The 15,460-nt window shown below is 38.6% G+C and overlaps 1 protein-coding gene across 2 annotated transcripts in view; it reads right to left on the bottom strand.

Moving 5' to 3' along the window:
* Nucleotides 1-540: 540 nt before the first annotated feature.
* LOC132124083 (bone morphogenetic protein 7-like) overlaps nt 541-15,460 on the bottom strand; it is a 59,084-nt gene continuing 44,164 nt past the window's right edge. Inside the window, exons 3-7 of one of the 2 annotated variants that reach the window (XM_059534864.1) lie at nt 14,388-14,536; nt 13,873-14,067; nt 1,646-1,722; nt 1,375-1,485; nt 541-1,262 (exon numbers count right to left, since the gene is read on the bottom strand). In XM_059534864.1, coding sequence (XP_059390847.1) covers nt 1,113-1,262; nt 1,375-1,485; nt 1,646-1,722; nt 13,873-14,067; nt 14,388-14,536 — 682 coding nt within the window. In that variant the 3' untranslated portion in view covers nt 541-1,112. The remainder of the gene's footprint in view (nt 1,263-1,374; nt 1,486-1,645; nt 1,723-13,872; nt 14,068-14,387; nt 14,537-15,460) is intronic. The other variant, XM_059534865.1, reaches the window with a different exon arrangement.

Here is a 15,460-nt window from a genome sequence, read left to right as displayed (position 1 = left end):
ACATATTTTCTGAAGCGTTCCCTTCACATTAATGGAAGAATAATGATTTTCAAAAAATATAAACGCAACCAAAATATTTGGTTCCAGTATTGGTATTAAAAAATGAAAGTATTAATCGATTCCCAAATTACAAACTATGGGAAAACAAAGATATTGCTACAATGATGAAAATAGACACATACATATATATATATATATATATATATATATATATATATATATATATATATCCTCTGTCCAGAGAGAATTTTGTACCATTCACAAAATTCTCACAGTGAAGAAAACAAAAGAAAAAAAAAAAGAGAAACTGCTGAAATCATAAATAATTAAACTATCAAAAAATAATTTTTGATAGTTTTTGAGACCTAAAATAGAGTCCTGTGGATTTAAGTGACTTCATCAAAAACACACAAAGCAGTAGAAATACCCTGCTCTGATTGATGTGCTTTGGGACAAAGCAATTCATAAGTATGAAATCTTCAGACCAAAAGAAGTTATATCATGAGGAATCAAAGTTTCTTTTGAAATAGAAGAGCTAATGTAACTTTCAGAACACAAATCATCTTTTTATATTAGGGAAGAATTTCCTGAAAGTTAAAAAAAAAATTAAAAATGTTCTGACCTTTTAAAACATGAGAAAGATACAAAGTCTAGTCCTAAATGCACATCAGCAAAAACGTATCCCATTTAATTCCAAGCATCAGAGTAAGGGTGGAAAATAGTCATGAAGAATTGACTGTTTTGTAACAGAAAATGAAATTATAATGTACTGTATGATGCAACCCCTTTAAATATTTGGTAAGAGATAATTTTAAACAGCATTTTAGCTCATACTTTGCATTTTTTTATGTGTCTTTGTTTTAAACTGAAGGCATCAAGTTCATTTTCTGTTATAGATTCACATGAACATCCTCTAGGCAGTTTGTGGTATTCGAAATGTCACATCAAATGGCCATGTGTGTAAAGATAAGCAGCAAACCTGGATCCACCGTCAAGACATTCTCTCACATTTGTTCATAATGCTTGCTTTTTTTTGTTTTGTCAGTCCTCACAAACATTTGTCTCGGTCTCTGTGGTGCAGCACTTGAGCAGGATTGCAGGTGTCCCTTGTGTTAGTGGCAGCCACATGCGCGGACCACCATGTTCTTGTGTTTTTCCAGAATGACGTTGGAGTTGTCATCATAGTAGAGCACAGAGATTGCATGCAGTTTGGTGGGAGCGCAGCATGGCTTCGGAACGTTCTGTGGATTCATTAGATGGACCTGAAAAGTGGAGCAAGATATTTTTTACACTCACTGCTGTGAAATAAACTTTCAAAATAATTGTTCTCCTAGGTCTGGTGTTTATTAATCATTTTTATTAATCATGACTCACCAGTGTCTGTACTATAGCATGATTAGTAGCATTCATATGGGCATTTAGCGGAAAAGAGCATTCTCCATCGCAGTAGTTTGCTGCATAACCCTCAGGTGCAATCATCCAGTCCTGACAAACACACATTTAAATCAGAAAGGCTGCTCGCATAAAAAAAAAAAAAAATCATAAACTAGATTCAGCACTCGTTCAGGATAATGAGTTTTATATCCAAATAACCACTGAAGGCTGCTCCAGTTATTACAGATTTGTACTGAGCATGCATCTTTACCTGCCAGCCCAGTTCTCTGAAACTGACGTACAGTTCATGCTTTCTGCAGGCGGTCTTCTGATCACTGTTGTAATCTCCTTTTCACAGAGAAGAGAGACATTAACGTGTGCTATTTTACATTATAACATACTACATGACAGTCAAAGGAATCCCTTGTAAAAAAAATACGTTTAACTATACTGAATGTGCACTTGTCGCCATGTATTTTTTAAATGTTAAAAGTATAACTAATCTGAACAAAATTATAAACGCAACACTTTTGTTTTTGCCCCCATTTTTCATGAGCTGAACTCAAAGATCGAATACTTTTTCTATGTACACAAAATAACCTATTTCTCTCAAATATTGTTCACAAATCTGTCTATATCTGTGTTGGTGAGCACTTCTCCTTTGCCGAGATAATCCATCCACCTCACAGGTGTGGCATATCAAGATGCTGATTAGACAACATTAGTCAATATTAGGGCGTTATGATGATTTTCACTTTAGAATACTGATTAAAAAATAAAGTTCCTTTAGAAGGTTTTTTTAATACTTGAGTCATCTTCATTTTAGAATTAATTATACATTATGTATAATTCTAATTCACAATAATTATAAACCTGTATACAGTAGTTCTTATGAGATCTTCAGGATATATGAAAAACATTGTACTTATTGATTAGCCTATAGTGAACTATTTTTTTCTACTGAATCCTATTACTTACTAAATCGTTAATCAAAGTTTCTTGTTAGGTAACAGTAGTTACTACAATGATAATAGTGCATTAGTCATTTGTCCCTGTGTAGTTATTCATTACTGACGAAACAGTTTTCTAAAGTGTTACCATACTTGATCAAGTAGTTCATTTTATTGTCTGATAATACTCCTTGTGTTAACAGTACTGCCAGTTATAGCCTATCATAGTTTTTGGCTAGATGCAAGTGGATCATATGACATCCTGTTGGATCCATAGGAGTCCCTCTACAGTCAGTCATGTAGCTTACACATTCAAGGTCCAGAATTGTAGGAAAGGCATCATTAAAAGTACTCCATGTCATTAAGTACATCAAGCAATCCAATTTTATGAAGCAATGTGAGTGCATTATTTGTGCAAAATAAATAAATATATAAATCATCACTTTATTTACAAACATATTATCCAAACACATTCATTGTGTTACTCTAGTGAACACTCACTCATGTGCATTGTGTTGACAAGTATCACAACACAAATGCATGTGATGCTCTCGTGAACGCATAATGCAGATAAATATTTTAATAAATAAAGCTGTAAATTATGTTTTTTAGGCAAACAAAGCACTTGCGTCGCTTAATATAATTGAGGTTAAACCACTGGAGTCACATGGATTACTTTGACAATGTATTTCCTACCGTTCTGGGCTATGAATGTGAAAGCTGTGTTGCTGCCTATGGAGGGACATAAAGCTCTTGGATTTCATATAAAAATATCTTCTTTTGAGTTTGGAAAAGGAATGAAGGTTTTACGGGTGTGAAATGACACAAAGGTGAGTAATTAATGGCAGAATTTACATTTTGGGTGAACCATCCCTTTAATTACTCCATCATCTTCCAACTGAAAAAAAAGAAAGAAAAGAAAACAACAACAAAAGATGCTGTTTTGGTGCTCAATGCAAACTGGCTAAGTATTTACTAAAATATATACTCATCTTCACATCAGATATTACTCACTGAATGTTATTACAGGACAGAAGGAAAAGCTGTGCTCTCGTCAAGTGACGTTAGCTAGCGAGCAAAAGTTAGCTACTTGTTTCTATGGACAAAATTCAATATTTAAAGGGGCTTTTATGAAATAATTTTCAAGTATTAATCGTTTTTTATAGCCAATGTGTTAACAGCATGTAACAAAACTTAAAAAATGAGAGTCTGTATACAATTTTTTATGAGAAGAATTCAGGGCAGTTTAACTGGGAAAATTCAAGGGAAACTATCATAACTGTAATTTTAATGAACCACATCTGTCGACATGATGTTGGTGAATCACTTTGGCTGTCACTTGCTCGCATTACTATGGAGCGTGTGCAAGAGCACAAGCAGTTAGTTGTTGACCACAGCTCAATTAATGGCCTCCAATGTCGCTAATAATAAGGGTTTCAGAATTCTACATAGAGCCTACATATCAGCATTTTTAGGAGTTAATCTTTACTGTTGACAATTAAATAGTTTGAGCCATCCTCTTGAGAAGGACTAGGTGCTATGACAATACAGTTTCACAGAACTGCTTATTTTTTTTAAATGATGATAAAGAAAAGATAAAGGAGCGATAAAGAAACGGGGAAAAAAAGCGTAGACATGCTTGATGGTATTCAAGTAAACACAGTCGGTTGTGTCTTAAGTAAACAAAAAAATTAGAAGAAATATGGATCAATATATTGGATATATTGTCTAGTGTTAAGGTTAAATTATGTTGTTTATAAGTTGTTACAGGAGGGGAAAGCACTTCTCTTTTTCTTACATCTCTATCTGACCACAGTATTACTAAATGTAAGGGCACTGTCTCTTGCACTTCAGATGATTGCTTGTACATATTGTTTGTATTTTCAAATTACATGTATTTTAATTAAATAAAATCTTTGCACCACTATTTTGGATTTTTAATTAAATACATTTAATGAGCAAATAGTTATAATTTGTAACAAAATACTTTTTGATGAACAGTATTTGTGCCCATTCCTGCATGTAAGAAAGACAGACAGATTTGGATCATGAGTGTAAATATTCAAGGCATTTCTTGCCAATCGGTTGAAAAGTATTTGTAGCATTTTTTATTTATTATTATCAGTAGGTTGCCTTACAATTGTATAATTAAAAAGCTGTTGTAATGCAAGTTTGAAGTGAGCCTGCTAATCCTTTCTGCATCACAACACATTTGCTGTACAACATAATATGCCCAATGCAAGTAGCTGTCAACAACATTTACAGGTTTTTTTGTTTTTTGTTTTTTTTCTCTCAATTATCTGTGCAGCCCCACCCTGTGTCCTGTTAGCTGCAGGTAGGTTTGAGTTTTTTGAAGGGGAAGGTCATCTCTGGCACTGTCTCCTGCTCTGAATTCGAACTCTGACACATTCTTTCCACTGATGTTCTCATAGGCCTTTTTTTTTTTTTTTTTTTGCTAAGTACAGTGGAGTGAGAGAGAGGAGAGAAAGCTATCAGCTCAGGCCACCTGTAATCCCTTCCTGTTTTTTTTTTTTTTTTTTTTTTTTTTTGAGAACCTGTCCGAATGAGCAGCACTTTGGCCATCCATAGATCTTGGTGACCAAAACAGTGGCAAGACATGCTATGTAATATGGGTAGTCAGAAGAAGTGGGTCCTCTATAGCATTCGATCAAACGTACTCCCAATCCCATATACACCACACTTTTGCCATTTACAGGAGCATACTTGCTGTTACACTGTTTGTTTTCTTTTTAAACAAGCCTCTGAAGCCTCCCTAATGAAACCATACTGTAATTCATTACTGTAATGACATTATGATGTAAGTTAATTTGATTTACTGTTCTTGTAAGAAAAAATATAAGGATGTGATGATTCAACATGGCAAAAAAAAAAAACTGTCATAAAATACAGCTAAGAAAATCAATTGATACATCCACCTTTCAGAATAAATAACACACTGTAGGACATTAGATGGAAACCATTCTAGGGAGGTGTCTAAAAACACTAGCTAATGACAGGGGTTCCTCAGGGCTCAATGCTTGGCCCCCTTTTTCTTATCAATATACACAATATATGCAACTCAGCAAGCCTGACAATTCCCCAAATCATCACAGTCCAGCTGGGCTGAATAACACTAACAACATCCAAGTCAGTCAGGAACTTTGTAGAGTTTAATGATGAGCTTAACTTCACCCACTACATTGCAATGACTGCCTAGCCAGACATATTTGCATTTTTCAATTTCAGAACTTCCTCCTTGTTCAAACTATTGCCATTTCAAGACTGCAATACTTTATTTGTTAGCCTTCCAGCTAGCACAATAAATTAAAATGATCCAGACCAGTGGTACCATCGCAACAGGGCATCTTTCCAGAACATTCACACCCACTTGTTAGTGAAATGATCTTCGATGCTCCACCTAAGCAGCTGAGTCCCTCATAATAACACACTTCCATGATCACTTGATACACAATTGTTTGCATTACAGCCCCTCTGACCTTCACAACACTCATTGAACCCTCAAAGGAGAACTATTCCTCTTTTGTCACTGTACTATATATTTACTTATAGGGTGCATTGAATAAAATGATCTGGTAAATAAGTACACTAAGAACCAAACCGATCTGCTTGTAATTAAACTGTCAAGAATGTTCTATACCTAACCACAGGTCTAAGAATGAGGCCAAACTACAACCCAAAAATGGCAGATTTTGACACACTAGTTTCACACACATGCACATGGGAAGCTGACATCCTGTGGTGTGACATGCTATACTCCATCTATTTTAAACAGCATTTTGCTATTTCATACAAGAATATTGTGCTTTTTATAGTTTGTTGTCCAACTTCTTAAATAGGTCAATCTTTCGGAACCTTAAGAACATGTCTTGGTTATATTTCTTTCCAAAAATGTAAAGCAAAAATAAGATATTATATTTTGCATAAAAAAACATTTTTTGGGCGATCAATACTTACTACATAACATTAGAATATCATAGTGTATATTTTGTCTGGACTGCAGTCATCACTGAGGATTTTGAGAATTTTATACAAACACAGAAGTAACCCCTGGATGTATAATGCAAATGTCAATTTATATAAACAGAGGACATACTGTAGCATAACATATGCACAATGTATATATTGTCACGGCTTACGCTGCTGGAAGGAACACGGAGCCGAGGGATAAACGAAACAAGGATTTATTAAATCAAACATAGGCAAGGTAAGTAGCAAATAACAGGTGGCAAGTGGCAAGTAACAGGTAACAAGTGGACAAGTAGACGAGTTGACAAGTAACAAGTAGACCCGACAAAACAGAACTGAAAAGGACAAGGCTTTTGTACAAGGGATAATTGGGAAAACACAGGTGGATGGCATGACTTAATTACCAGGGACATGGAACACATGCGGAAATGACTAGACACACCTGGGAACTAATCAAACCACATAGAGACAGAAACTGGGTCACAGGGGCACAAAACACACAAAATGAGTCCAGGTGTGTGACAGTACTCCCCCCTCCCGGTAGGTGCGTCCTCGCACCGTAGAAACAACAAAGGGAGGCGTGGGTGGAAACTTGGGAGGAGGTTCCGGTGGAGGACAGCCTCCCAGGAGGGGGCCAGCAGACAGGGACTACAGAGGAAGGAGCCAGGGAGGAGATGACGGAGGGAGGAGCCAAGGAGGAGACAGGAAGGATCTGAAGCAGGAGGTACCCAGCAGGACCCAGGCCACAGCCATAATGGCCCAAGGTGGGGCCGACGGTGGAAGGAGCCATGGAGGAGGAATGGTCACCGACTCCAGGGACTTGACCCATGCCAACGGAGCAAGTGGAGGAGGAGCCCGAGGCGGAGACGGAGAGCCGAAGAGCCAGGGTGACGGGGAGGAGCCGGAGGTCCTAGGCGGAACTGATGGCTCTGGTGACTGACGCGGCGATGTGGATCCGGAAGGCCGCGGTGAGGCCAGAGTGACCGAGGACTGAGGTGTAGCCGAGGGGATGAAGGAGCCTGACGGAGCCGGAGGGACGGAGGGATGAGGCGAAGCCGGAGGAGTGGAGTCCCGAGGCATAGGATGGACGACGCCAGACCAAGGCGGAGCCGGAGGGACGAGGGAGCCAGGCAGAGCCTGCGGACTGCTGGGCCACGGCGGAGAGGAAGGAGCTAGGAGCCATGGTGGAGCCGACGGGTCAACGGGCCGAGGCGGAGTCCAGGCCTCAGAGGCTGGAGGCGGAGGTGAGGGAGACGCCGACCAAGGCGTCGCTGGAGGATGGCGGTCCCGCTGAGCTCGCACCACAATGATGGTAGGCTGAGGGCGAGCAGAGGGGCAGCCAGACGACAGCGGAGGAGGAGGCAGGAGTGGGTGGGAGGGTGGGAATTTTGGAGGAGCAGGCATTGGAGTAAGCTCTGGGGCTGGAGCCCTTCCTGGGCTTAACGGGGGATCAGGAGCCCGTCCTGGGCTTAACGGGGGATCAGGAGCCCGTCCTGGGCTTAACGGGGGATCAGGAGCCCGTCCTGGGCTTACAGGAGGATCAGGAGCCCGTCCTGGGCTTAACGGAAGATCAGGAGCCCTTCCTGGGCTTAACAGAGGATCAGGAGCCCGTCCTGGGCTTAACGGGGGAACAGGAGCCCGTCCTGGGCTTAACGGGGGAACAGGAGCCCTTCCTGGGCTTAACAGAGGATCAGGAGCCCGTCCTGGGCTTACAGGAGGATCAGGAGCCCGTCCTGGGCTTAACGGAAGATCAGGAGCCCTTCCTGGGCTTAACAGAGGATCAGGAGCCCGTCCTGGGCTTACAGGAGGATCAGGAGCCCGTCCTGGGCTTACAGGAGGATCAGGAGCCTGTCCTGGGCTTAACGGAAGATCAGGAGCCCTTCCTGGGCTTAACAGAGGATCTGGCATAGGTGAATTGGAAACCCCCTCATTTTGACCCATTTGGCGCTCCACATTTTGCTCCCTCGTGGTGGGCAGTGTCGCCGGCTCTCGCACCTGGTCTGACGGGTTGCTCTCTGGCTCTCCGTCATCGGTGGGCTCGGGCTTATGCCTCGTACCGTGGGGAGATTGTAGGCTGGGCTCTGGGTCCAGAGTGGACCTGGCGAGATCCTCCATTGGGCCGACCGTGAGAGGTGACCCATTTCTCACCAGATTCCACTCTATGAATGCGGCGAAATCCTCCCGAGGACCATCTTCGGGCGACAACGCTCTGCACCTGGAGTTCAGGCTGGCGTGATAAAAGGTGCAGAGCGCGTGGTCCGGGTAGCTGGTGGCATTAGCTATCAAGAGAAACCGTCTGGTATGGTCCTCGAGAGACAGTCCCTCCTGCTCCAGCAGGAGGAGGAGGTATTCGGGGCGATAGAGGGGATCCATGACACACTACGGAAAGAAAAAGACTGTGAAAAAACGGAAAACAAAACGGAGGGAAAACACGCAGTTTTTTTTACTTTTTAGGTCGGGTCTTCTGTCATGGGCTTACGCTGCTGGAAGGAACACGGAGCCGAGGGATAAACGAAACAAGGATTTATTAAATCAAACATAGGCAAGGTAAGTAGCAAATAACAGGTGGCAAGTGGACAAGTAGACGAGTAGACGAGTTGACAAGTAACAAGTAGACGAGTAGACCCGACAAAACAGAACTGAAAGGACAAGGCTTTTGTACAAGGGATAATTGGGAAAACACAGGTGGATGGCATGACTTAATTACCAGGGACATGGAAGACATGCGGAAATGACTAGACACACCTGGGAACTAATCAAACCACATAGAGACAGAAACTGGGTCACAGGGGCAAAAAACACACAAAATGAGTCCAGGTGTGTGACATATATATATATATATATATACGCCATATTTGTTTTTGGGGCAACATGTAATGAGACAAGAGGTGTAATAATGGAGGTAAAAACTGACCAGATTTTCATAATAAATACAGTTACAGCCAAAAACTGCCAAAATCACATGCCAAGATACACATGTGGTTTCTTGACCAAAAGACCAAAACATGGTAACTGCAAAGAGATCTCACAAACCCTCTCCCACAAAAAGCTTCTCCTTGGAGCAATTACACAATTACATTCCTGGTGGTGACGGCATGCTGGAGTAATGGACACGGTGTTCCGAAAGGAATGACATCCATCCTGGAAAGAGCTGAGGCAGGGAAGCTGTCTCACCACTCCCATGATAACTTGAAAGAGAATGTGAGTGCTGTCTGCGTCCATGTGAAGTTTATCTCTCTTCCTGTCTTTCATTACTGCCGTTATTAAACCTCCATCCCCAAGGCTTGCTGATGTCTAATTACACCAATGGTAAACAATAGGAGGGTTGACAGAGGGGAAGATGAAAAACTGCAGCTGGACAGTGCTGTGTTATTATAATTCTTTAAGTGATACTGTTAACGTGATCAGGCAGTTTAGCCCAACACCTAATAACAGCTCGAAGGTAATTACAGGTCTTTCATTGGGGCGGCACATACTGAGCTGAGCTAGACACTTGTTAACTTCCCTCAGACCAAAGGCCGGTGAGTTCCCCCGATCTCTAGCTGAGTATTAATGCTTAATGTGTTGTTTTCACAGATCGCCAAAGCTTAAGAAACAGTGTCAAATCTCTAATCACATATAATGTGCTTTGCCTGAATTGGAAGCTCATAGAGAAGAAAATAATTTTTCAAAGGGTGAATCTCCCCAAAACCTTTCAAGAACATGAGAGGGTCATATTTCATCCCAGATTCAAAAGAAAGAAAAGAAACAAATTAAGAACCTTAAATGCCTGGACACACAACATACTTGATAAGACTATAGATAAGGGTATGTTTTTAATTAATACATTTCTACCTATCATCGATATTTTAGAATTTTTCTAAAACTATTATAGACTTTATTAAGATTTAGAATTTGCTTTTATTTTTCATTTCAATTTTTGTTTTAGTAATTTTGTCATGTACTTTTGTCATTTTAAAATACGTAGCTTTAATTGATTTTTTTTTTCAGTTATAGTTACATTTTATTTATTTATTTAATTTAGTTTAAGTTTCCCATCTAATATTTGTAAGCATTTTTTTTTCCAGCTTTATATCTCTCAACAAAATAAATTCTGCTCAGCTTCCAACTGACAGGAACATTCAGGAATGTTTCAGCTGCAAAGTCAACAGGGCTGTTACAGTTATTACATAATCACATGACTTCATCAATGCACAACATGCATTATGACAGCAACACACTCTGGGTTAACTTTTTTTTTCACAAATATGTTATAATAATATATTTTATGTAATAGTTATTACATTTTAAATATAAAATAATATAATAAATAATTTTAAATATATATTAATTGTTATTATATAATTATAGTTGTCATAAATTGTCATTACATTGTTTAAATGCAAACTAATGTTTTTAAACAATAAATAATTAATAATTAAATATTAAACAATCTAACATTAAATATTATTTGTTATTCACATTTATCTTGACTCTAAAATGGAAATCAATAAAAAAAAATCAATTAATAAACAATTAGAGAATTCTTAAACAATTAGAGAGCCTATAAACTAATTAACTTATGTCTCTCAATATGGATCAAGATGCAGCGATCACAGGCTGTCTGTTTGAAAGCTTTGATAAGAGTGTTTTCATATTGGAACCATATGCACTCTCAGCACTGACACAAGAGGATGGCTGTCACAATGGCCTCACAACTTCTTGCTCCAAATATAAATATTTACACTCCAGACATCCCAAGGAGAGGGGTTGATGTTTTGGGTTACATAAAGTCCAATCCTTCAGAACAAATTAAGCAGATTTAGATGGGACACGTAGTGTGCCAGGTCTAGGGACTTTAAATTTAAGCCCTATTGTATAAGTGGGTGAATCTTATTCACATATGGCACTGATGTACATTATTCTCAGGAGGTTTCATTACATACATGGTATGTGTTTATGTCAGTTTTTTGTATTACAGTTAATAATATACACTTGATGCACACTTGTCTTTCACAAACACAAATAATGTTTGAATTATATGTGTTCCTGAAATACAGTAGGGAATGAAAATATACAGTCTGGATCTTAAAGCATATCAATAGGTTCCAACTCAGATTAAACTAATATTATGCTTGTGAATGAGCATGAATAATAATAATGAAGAGCAGAAACTGGATTAAGTTCTTCCACTTATTTATTTATTTATTTCATAACTAAAAGGATTATTTAATTAATAACACAATATTCTTAATTATTAAGTTCAATTATATATTCTAAAATAAATCTTGTGGCAATTAAACTCAACTGCATATGGGATACTTTATGTTTACAGTTATGGTCCAAAAAGTACATTCAGGACAAACATTGAGAAATAATAGTCTTTTTTTTTTCCTCACTGATACAAAAGTGCGCAACGAGCTGTTATTTATACTTGTTGTGCACTGTATATTTATCCAATCATGGTTGTTGACACTGCAGATATGCCAAAAGGAACATTAACCTAGGATTTATGTAAAATGCTAAGATAAAATCAAGATAACTCAGGATTATGTTTAGAATGGCCCAGTGTTAACTATTTTGACAGTGAAAAGCCCTTGAATTGCCTTGTAAAGTCCATATTTTAAAAAGAGTACTTATTACGTAAGTAATACTTTACATTTAGTTTGCTTTTAAAGATATATTAATTAATTATGGATTTATATAGCGCTTTATTGTGTATTTATGTACACCCAAAGTGCTTTACAATCATGTGGGAGGTCTCTCCTCAACCACCACCAGTGTGCAGCATCCACTTGATGATGCTACAGCCATAGTACAACAGCGCCAGTGCGATCACCACACACTAGCTAAAGGTGACAACTGACAAGTGGAGGGAATTTGGCCAGGGCACCCGGGTTATACCCCTACTCTTTATGATTAATGTTTTCGTTTTAGGCTTATGATCAGGGTCAGGTTCTTCTAGACCCTTGTTAATCAGCTATTATTTCACACTGATTTTAGAAATGAATTATGGGTTGGTTTAGGTTTAGGGGTAGGGATTGGGTTAAGTCTATATTTTTGGACAGTTATGTTGATCCAGGAACATGTCTTACTTGGCAAAATCAAGGCGACCCTGAATTTTAGATTGCCTTCTTTCTCACAAAGGGTAAGAACATTATTACTGAACATATAACGTGTGGTTACTCTAAACCTTAGCACTCAAGGGGCCAACTGAGTTTTTTGAGAGAAGTCGGGGCCTAATGGTTAGAGAGTAGGATTTGTAATCCACAGATTGTGAGTTCGAGTCTCAGGCCAGCAGGAATTGTAGGTGGAGGGAGTAAATGTACAGTGCTCTCTCCACCCTCAATACCACGACTGAGGTGCCCTTGAGCAAGGCACTGAACCCCCAACTGATCCCCTGATGGGTTAAATGCAGAGCACGAATTCCGAGTATGGGTCACCATACTTGGCTGTATGTCACATCACTTTGACTTTCAAATGTCTGTGCCATTTAATAAATGTGTTATTAATCAGCTATAAACTTGATAGTATCTGAATTGAAAGAGGAAACTGTAATGCATAGTGTTTGTATTCAGGTACGGTACACTTTGTGCCTAAAAGTGAAGGGTGCCATGTTCACGCATGGCTTTTTCAATTTATCTACATAAAGTGCTGCAGAGATGATATATTTTTGTAGACCAAAACCCAGAAACTAATTAGCATTTTAACACTTCAGTTCCATCATCCTGAACTCAATGTTTTTTTTAATGGTTTTTGGTTAAATGCCTGAAATAAGATCTATGGTTAACAGAAGCTTCAAACACAATTTTCATGTTTACGACATTAAATAATTCATTAATAAGTTTTAAAAAGAGTTTACTTGTTATGAAAAAGTTTGTTGCAAATATGCGCCTAAATGGGACTACAGAGGAGGTTGGATTCAAAAAACATCGTCACAACCCTTATCTACTCACTAGTCCACTTTTACAACCTAATTGTGTTCATAATAAAGCTCTTGCAGGCTACTCTTACTGAAACTTTCAAGGAAAATATATTTGAAATAAAGAATGAAAGAGGGTTCATAAGGTGGTGGCACTGAAGTCCTGCAACTGTGGTTTAGTTCAGTAATAGCCTATATGTTTAGCTGGCGAAAATTCATCTCATGAGAGACAAATGTGTAAGAATCATACACTTTTGTTGGTCACAGAGTTTATTTTCTACAATGTTCCAAAAGCCAATGGAAAAATTATTTGGGGCTTTTGTCATGGAACCAGGGTGATGCTACCTTACGGGTCAACCTACAAAAATACGTCTTGACTGTAGAGTCAAATCAAATCAAGACAGAGGATGTCAGGCCTATATATATGTGCTGCTTAAATAAATTTACGTTGGATCTGAAAGAGTTTTAGTGAGTTCAGATTCTCATTATGCAGGGGTATATAAAGATTTGGACTCAATAAAACATCCCCTAAAATACAAAAACATCCCCATCATCTCTTGAAGAATTAAAAGTATGTCTGATTTCTGCCATTTTAAACTTGTCTCGTTTAGAATAAAGAAAGGGGCTTAGTTCACAATATGGGAAATATCAATGGCTAACCTGTTTGAGCTGATCGATTTGATATCTCCTGTGGACTGTTGGAGCGATTGCGGTTCGTCTGACGTCGTTTGCCCACTGACCGGCCAGTTCGGACACGGACTTCACTCACTTTAAAAAAGGCCACCATGAAAGGCTGCCTCTCTAGAGCACCATAACGGCCTACTAACCCTGCTTCCTTGGGATTGATGCTCCACCCTTTAAAAAGAAGAAAGTGCTATAAATGTGATATCCTTGTCCATTAAACTAAATCAAAATGAACAGAAATGAACTCTGAGTCACCAAAGGAAATGAGAATGAATAGGATGAACTAGCCAAGGAGGTCTATACCATATGATATACCTTGAGAAAAGAATCATTCCCATTAATCTCATTGGCATCTGCTTGGTTGATGCAGGATTCCTTGGAAATATGCTATTTGAAGTCAACTATCTTTGCTCATGGCAGCTCATAGGCATTCAGTTTCGGGTCAATCACCTGAGCTACACAAATATATGTTTATCTTAAAATTCTCTTACCACTGCTGGTCTCCACACTGATCTGTAGACCCAGGTTATGAAGTGGACTCGTCACCCAGAGATTACTTAATGCTGTAATGTCAAACGCCAACCAACCTTCTTCAGCAGCCCACAACCTGCGAGATTCCAGCAGAAACAGGTCGGCATCCCTGCAAAAATCGTTTACTGTTATAATCACCATTTACACAGATCTATGACACCCTTTTGATTTTTTTTTTTTTGTGTGTTTGTTTGTTTTTTATTATTTTTTTTTTTTAATAATAAAGTACATTTATTTATTTATTCTTAACCCCATGTCAGCATAAAGACTATCTATATGGTGAGAACAAAGTAAATAACAGGAAATGCAGTATGAATATATATATATATATATATATATATATATATATATATATATATATATATATATATATATATATATATATATATACAATATATACAGGTCCTTCTCAAAAAATTAGCATATTGTGATAAAGTTAATTATTTTCCATAATGTAATGATAAAAATTAAACTTTCATATATTTTAGATTCATTGCACACCAACTGAAATATTTCAGGTCTTTTATTGTTTTAATACTGATGATTTTGGCATACAGCTCATGAAAACCCACAATTCCTATCTCAAAAAATTAGCATATCATGAAAAGGTTCTCTAAACAAGCTATTAACCTAATCATCTGAATCAACTAATTAACTCTAAACACCTGCAAAAGATTCCTGAGGCTTTTAAAAACTCCCAGCCTGGTTCATTACTCAAAACCGCAATCATGGGTAAGACTGCCCACCTGACTGCTGTCCAGAAGGCCATCATTGACACCCTAAAGCGAGAGGGTAAGACACAGAAAGAAATTTCTGAACAAATAGGCTGTTCCCAGAGTGCTGTATCAAGGCACCTCAGTGGGAAGTCTGTGGGAAGGAAAAAGTGTGGCAAAAAACGCTGCACAATGAGAAGAGGTGACCGGACCCTGAGGAAGATTGTGGAAGCAGTGGACTGAGTCTGGAGTAGAAACATCCAGAGCCACCGTGCACAGGCTTGTGCAGGAAATGGACTACAGAGAAGCAGCACTGGACT

This window comes from Carassius carassius, chromosome 42, assembly GCF_963082965.1.
Source record: "Carassius carassius chromosome 42, fCarCar2.1, whole genome shotgun sequence".
Classification (NCBI taxonomy): Eukaryota; Metazoa; Chordata; class Actinopteri; order Cypriniformes; family Cyprinidae; genus Carassius; species Carassius carassius.
This window is presented reverse-complemented; position numbering and strand designations above follow the sequence as displayed.